General features: G+C 45.7%; 1 protein-coding gene across 2 annotated transcripts in view; it reads right to left on the reverse strand.

Moving 5' to 3' along the window:
• SHC4 (SHC adaptor protein 4) overlaps positions 1-7,204 on the reverse strand; it is a 150,720-nt gene that overhangs the window by 8,700 nt on the left and 134,816 nt on the right. The window contains exon 10 of one of the 2 annotated variants that reach the window (XM_004709419.2): positions 2,926-3,105. The exons of the other annotated variant lie outside the window; for it this stretch is intronic. Coding sequence (XP_004709476.1) covers positions 2,926-3,105 — 180 coding nt within the window. The remainder of the gene's footprint in view (positions 1-2,925; positions 3,106-7,204) is intronic. 2 annotated transcript variants of the gene reach the window in all.

The following is a 7,204-nucleotide window of genomic DNA, read 5'->3' on the forward strand; positions in this document are numbered from 1 at the left end:
AGAAGGTGAGCATCACAGAATGCCAGTTTATTAGAACAAAGTGGTCTTGCGTTGAGGGAGTACTTGAGTATGAGGCCCAATCATACTATAACTCTTTATAGGAGCCGAAAATCCCCTCTTTCGTCCCAGGAGAGGCTAGTGGTTTTGAACTGCTGACCTTACAGTTAGCCTTCCAATGAGTAAACGCTGTACCACCACGGCTCCTATATTATTATAATACGTGGACTCAATTAAGATGCCCATCAATGCGGGGCTGGCTGTGTAAACTATGATGCATTCATACAATACATTGTGGAGTGATTCAGAATAACAAAAGTAGGGCAATTAAAATGACTCGTCCCCTATCATTATTTATAGCTTTTCCTTTTTTGTTGTTGGTTTTTGTGGTTTTGTTTTGCTCTGTCTTGCTTTTGTGCTTATTATTGTCTCTGCGTGTCTATCTAGATAGTATTGGCAGGATAAAACAACGGGACCGATGGTTCCAGGCAGACATGGGAGAGGAGGAAGCGGGGAAAGGAAGCGGGGTGGCAGTATGGTGGGGGAGGGGGCGGGCTTCTTAGGCTGGTGAAAGAACTTTTCTCCGGAGCCTCGTTCTTCATCTTTGGAGCAAACCAAGTTTGTCACCAAGCCAATCTTGGAACCCAACAGCCTTCGACATTTTATGAGCAGCATTTTTTTGTTTATTTCTTTTTCAGCTAATTGTGGACTTTGGGCTTGTTTCGCTTGCATTTATGTATGTTCCTGTTTATGCAGTTATTTCGGGAAGCAATTTGGCAGGACCACGGTATTTGTCTCATTGTCTCCTCCCCCTAGCCTGCCTTCGAAGAGAGGAGCCGCCTTATTTTACTGCTGCCATGTGGGTGATGTCAGAAGAGATTGAAACTGCACAAAATTAGCACTGTCACTGAATAGAACAGAAATGAGGTTGATTGTTTCTCATGCAAACAAATGAGTTTAAAATGACTGCTTGGCTTAGACAGTCCTTCCTTCCAAGCAAACAAACAAACAAACAGAACACCAGCAGAAATCAGCAGTGGGGAGTAAAGCTAAAGTATTTGAATGGATTATTTAGAATCTTAAGGCCAAAATCTTCAAAGCCACATCGTATCTTCACAGGGCTCTCCGCTGCATGCGCTCAAGTGAGAGGCTGGGCTAAAGAGGAATCTGGCTCCCTGGAGACCAGGCCAAGGGAACAGCGTCCTTTGACATGAAAGACAATGTAGTCAACTAACCCAGTGCAGCTGAGTTGATTTCAGCTCATGCAGACCCCACAGGACCGAGAAGAATTGCCCTATCGAATTTCCAAGGCTGTACTCTTTATAGGAGTGGACTGCTACCACTTTCTCTCGCGGAGAAGTTGATGGTTAAACCGCCTATGTTTTTTGGTTCGCAGCCAAGCTCTTCACCATGCTCCCCAAGCCTCCTTACTGGCCTAAATAGTAGGCCCCCCCAACACCTGGCTAAGCCTTAACCCTTAGGACCTGTCACTGTGGAGATGGGGTCTTTGGGGTGTACAGTGAACCCTCGCCACTTCGCACTTCGACTTCCGCGGCTTCACTCTATCGCGGTTTTTGCGTAACAGCGCATGCTCTGTCATTACTGCCACTGATTGGCTCATACTGTACACGCTTGATGCCATAAATAATATAATAAATAATAAATGATAATTGTAACGTCCAAAATGTTTTACTGTATTTTCCCTTTTTCGTTTAATAAATTGGGTACTACAAGTGTAATGGTGACTAAAGGTCGTTTTTTCATGTCCTCTATGCTCTAACTATGAAAATATTTGATTTACAAATAAGGAATCCTACTTCGCGGAATTTCATTTATCACGGTAGGGTCTAGAATTGATTAACCGCGATAAACGAGGGTTCACTGTAGTTCGGATTCTTGAAGGAGATCGTTCTAGACTTAAGAGTGGGATCTAAATCCTTGAGTTATGTCCATGCCAGAGAAAGGAGGAAAGGGGGCTTCGAGACAAACACACAGGAGAGACAGCACTGTGACGCTGGAGGCAGAGCTCGGAGGGGGGCATCCCCAGCCGAGGAGCGCCCTGGCTTGCCCACACCACCAACCGCAAGCTAGGGGAGCAGCCCACCTGGCCCACACCTTGATGTCAGCCCCTGGCCTCTAGGATGGCAAGAGAGCACATCTAGATTGTTGCGAGCCACCAAGTTTGTGGCCGGTTGTGATGGCAGCCCCAGAGCATGCATACACCGGGTCTGGAATCCTTAGGTGGCATCACATTGGCCTGGTCTAGCGACTTAAGTCTGCTTTCAAAAGAAATACCCTGTTCAAGGGAGCGCGTTTCCTTCCTAACAAGGCAACCTGTGATGCTGATGAGGGTCATGGTTGTAGAAATATCGGATACTACGATAGTTAAGATGCGAAGGGCATCAAGTATCCCCCCACCCCCCACAAAAAAAGATCCAACTTAAATTGGCTGGCTCAATGGAGGGAACTGATTCGCTCAGCTAAGGTTCCAGACAAGGCTGGACTTGTAGCCTCCACAGAAATTTGGTGACAGAAGGGATTTCTGTTGTCCCAGCTTTCTGTGGTTGCACGCTGCCAAGGCAAGGTGCTCTCCCCGAGCTCCTGGGGGATTTGAACCTTTCAGTTAGCAACTCAGCGAGCACTTAACCAGTGCGCTCCGGGTTTCCTTTAAGCCACCTAAGTCAGTGGTTCTCAGCCTGTGGGTCGTGACCCCTTTGGGGACTGAATGACCCTTTCACAGGGGTCGTCTGAGTCATAACAAAATTTGTAGCAAAATTCCAGTGATGAAGTAGCAATGAAAATAATTTTGTGGTTGGGGGGTCAGCACAACATGAGGAACCAGGAAGGTTGAGAACCACTGACCTAGGTGGTGACAGTTGGTGACACATAGCCCTTGGAAGCCACTAGGGATGGCGAGTAGCTACTTACTGCCACGGTGCCACGGGCTCCCAAGAGCTTGAGTGGAGCTTTGATTTCGAGCCGAGCCAAGAGTGCTGTGAGGAGCCTGTGTATTAATGTAGCAGGGGTCGTCGAAGAGATCCATTCGACACGTGTGCTTCATGAACCCGGAGTCTTGTTGCGTCTGTACCCCTCTCTCATACACATGACCTGGAGCAACGAACGATGATCAGTGGAAAACAGAATGACAGTTAGGGCCAGACTGAGAGGAAGCGAAAGTGCCCTTCACCCCACACGGGGACGGAGCACGGACTTTTAGGTGTGTCCTGTAAAGGTAAGAGAAGTATTGATTGGCCTTGGACAGCAAGCACCCCATCCTTGACCTCCTTTCCCCTCCCTGCCTTGCCCTTCAACTGACTGTTCCTCCAAACAGCAGACAGGGGATCAGTGGGAAGATCCAGATGGGCAGGCAGGGAAGCCAGAGAGCCAAATGTCTGGGCAAATAGTACAGACCGGCACCCACCAGGGATTGCGTGTCTTGTCCATGCTGCAACCCCATGCCAGATGCCTGGCATGGAACAGCGCACAACCAATAGTTATTGAATGAATGGATATCAGCACCATATCCCACTGCCTGCTGGCATGACATACATTGTGCACTTATAGTTTGTGCCATCTGAAGAAAGATGAGGCTTGCTACTTCTAAGAAAGCTTATAGTCTCGGGAAACTACAGGCGCAGTTCTACCTTGTCCTATAGGATCGTTATGAGCCAGACTTGCCTCGATGGCAGTGAGTTTTAAGCAACAGGATTAAGAATTCTGGCAACACTGTTGGGTAAGTGTTAGATGACTAACTGGGACGTCTAACTCCATGGGAGAGAGATGAGGCTTTCTGTAAAGATTCACAGCCCTGGACAATCTACAGAGGGTTGCTGGTGTTGAAATGCACTGATGGCAGTGAGTTGGGTTTGGACTGGTGTGCTATGGCATCTGTGAAAGCATTCCACTGGCTCACTGCAAAGCATCAGCCCTCCGGCTGATGCAGTCCTGGATCTCTCTGCTTAGGTCCAAGAAGCACCAACCCACCGACCTCGGGGCGAGTTCTCCTTACGGTATCTGGGGCTCTCATCTCTGTAGCTCACGTCATGGAAGCCATGCTGTACACTAAGGAGGAGAGGTCCAACCACAATCACACAGGTCCCTGCCCCTCCCTTCCTTGGTTGCAGCCCCTGGTCAAAGGTCATACTCAGGCTTTGGGATTTCCTGCAGGTGGAGAAGGATTTCTATAGAAGGAGAGCTCCTCAGGGTGCTTTGTTGGCGTGTTGTATTCCGCAAACTATCGTTATTTCTGTTTTCTCATAGGTTTATGAAATCCATTATCTAGTTTAAAGAAACTTGCTTTTCTAAATGGACAAGTGGCTAAAGAGATCACTGCAAAGGCATGAATACAGGATTGAACAAGACAAGGGAATTGGATTCTTAGTACGAAGTGTCACTTTATCTGTTTCGTCAGCTTATGAAAAATGATCTAATCACATCCACATTAGAAATGTTTCCCCCCAAGTTAAAATCAAGATTAATTAAAATGTAGATGTGCATCTATTATTCTCTCAAGAAATGCCCTAAATAGTGAGATATTATCTAGAAGTATGTGCCCATTTAGATCAGCAAGACACTTAAAGGCTAGCTATCATTAATTCAGACTTTAAATTTTTTCTAGTTTTTTGTTTTTTGGGGGGTAATCTATCCGCCTCCCCAAACAATTTTATTGGCATATAATTCACATCATACAATTCAATATTTCCATCTAAACTGTTTCTAGTTTTTGTATGCTTTATATTGCATGCACAGTATTTTTGCATGTGAGTATACAATTTAGGAATTACTTTATAAGCATTTATAAATTTGTATGCCTGCGCATACAAATTTGCTGAAAGGGAAGTATGTTCAAAAGTGTTTTGAAGTAGCTTAGTGCTCTACTTCTAAATTCTCAGGGACCCGAGTTCAAATCCCTTTAGTGTAGCTTACTAGGATAGCCTGGGACAAGTTACTTAATCTCGCTCTCTCAACTCAGTTTTCTTATCTGTAAAACGGGGCTGCCTCACTTACAATAGAGTTAGGAGGATTCAATTAAATGTTCGTGAGATAGTATGCCTGCATCATAGCAAACATTCAAAAAACAGTTCCCCTCACAGACAGTGGCTTCCAAATTCCTTGGCCCCGGCCCCCTGTACCTGAGGCGGGTCTCACTACAGCATCCTCTCTCTTCCCCTGCTTCCTCTCACTCCTATTTGTCCTTGTAGACGCTCCTCAGAAATGACCTCCTTCAAGAAGATTTCCGTGAGTCCTTCCCTCCCACAGGTTGTACAAAGAGCTATTTCATGATACACTGAATTGTCTACTTGTCTGTCTTCCCTTTGAGGCTGCAAATTCCTTGGGCTTTGGAGGGTAGGCCCAAACCCAAAATCAAACCCCCTGCCATTGAGTTGATGTAGGCTCATAGCGAGCCTGTAGGGCAGAGGAGATGCACCCCTTTAAGGTTTCCAAAGCTTTGGATCTTTACAGAAGGAGACTGCCTCATCTTTCACTCACAGAGCAAGCTGGTGGATTTGAACCACAGTCCTTTCCATTAGCAACCCAACACTTAACCTACTGAGCCACTAGGGCTCCTTACCACAGCCCATTTAATTTTGCATCATCAACACCCAGTGTGAAGCAGTTGCTCAAAAGAAGAATGCTTATCATTGAAGGAACAAAAGACTGAGGGTCAAGCCCATTTTCCTCTCAGGATAGCTGACCCCCCCCCCCCCATGCCATTCTGAAGACCTTGAACCCACTTTTAGGCCCGACTCCCAGGGCACTGACCCCTCTGTCTCTCACAAAGCTTCAGCGCTGAGCTGACCGTACCACGCTGGTCATGTCAGAGGATCACGCAATGTTACTGTCTGCCCACCCACCCCTGAAAATGGCCCCTTTTGGTCAAATGGGCCATTATAATTTAGTGAGCCATGGTGTTTTAAATAAAAAGGGGGGGGAGATACTGCACCCCATATGTAAAAATCATTGTAGGTGATAAAGTGTGTGATCGGTGAGACCTTAATCACACATGCCAGGCATTCTGCATTCCAAAAGTTCTTTTGCCAAGTATTACTTGAGAACCTGTCAAGTATTACTTGAGAACCTGTCCAATCTGCCTAAGAGATGATTTGTGGTGGAAAGCAAATACATACACAGACAGCGTATATATTGTAAGCACCAAAAAATTTTAAGTGCAAGCCCTTAGGGCTTGAGGAAATTTAACATCTTTTTGATGAAAAATATCAACATTTCCATTTTAACTTGAAGGTTCAGGCAACATTATACTGTTTTGCTTAATTATTTTTTCTATAAGTGAATTTAGAATTGAGGATAGAGATCTGTTATATGTCTGGCAATAAATACAATTAACTCCTTCAACAACCAGAAGCCCATTGCAGTGTTTATCATATGCCGGAATTCAAGTTTTAGGTCAATATTTGAATAAATAAATGTCTTAGGAAGAAAATGCCAAATCTTACTAAAAATATTTATATAGGTGTCTCTCAAATACGTATGAATCTTTGGAAAAAGACACACATACACACACTGTGTCTTTACTATTCTGGCCACTGCCATTAATTTACTCATTGGTCCAGAATTTTCCGTCTCTTTTCAAACGTATGCCTGAGTAACTGAGGAGGCAGGCTCCGTGATCGGAGCCCTTGATGTATGGATGTGTGTGGATGACAGATCACGGTCACAGGAAACCCTGTCCTGCCCAATTAGGGACCTGACTGGTCAGAGCCCCTGCAGTCAAGCCTGAGTTCTACCCACCAGGTGCCATCAAGTCGGTTCTGTCTCACAGTGACCGTGTGTGTTAGAGTAGAAGCGCACTCCCAAGGCTTCCAATGGCTTGTTTTCCAGAAGTAGAGAGCTGGGGCTTTCTTCCAAGGTTTCCCTGGGTAGACTTGAACCACCAACCTTTCGGATGTGAGTGTCTTAACCACTTGCTCTACCCAGGGACTCCAAGTCCTATGCACACTGCCATGGTCTTAATGGCAGAGGTAGGAAAGAGAGAGCTGCCCAACATTCGATTCCTTACTGACCCTCATGGAGCCCTGTTGGCGTAGTGGGTAATGCAGCAGGCTGCTCACCACAGGGTGAACAGTTCAAAGTCACCGGCTGCTCCTCAGGGGGGAAAATAGACTTTATAAAAAATCATTTTATTGGGGCTCATACAACTCTTATCACAATCCATACATACATGAATTGTGTAAAGCACACATACATT

The sequence above is a fragment of the Echinops telfairi genome, unplaced genomic scaffold (genome assembly GCF_000313985.2).
Source record: "Echinops telfairi isolate 266 unplaced genomic scaffold, ASM31398v2 ScPeMD7_8;HRSCAF=38, whole genome shotgun sequence".
Lineage (NCBI taxonomy): Eukaryota > Metazoa > Chordata > Mammalia > Afrosoricida > Tenrecidae > Echinops > Echinops telfairi.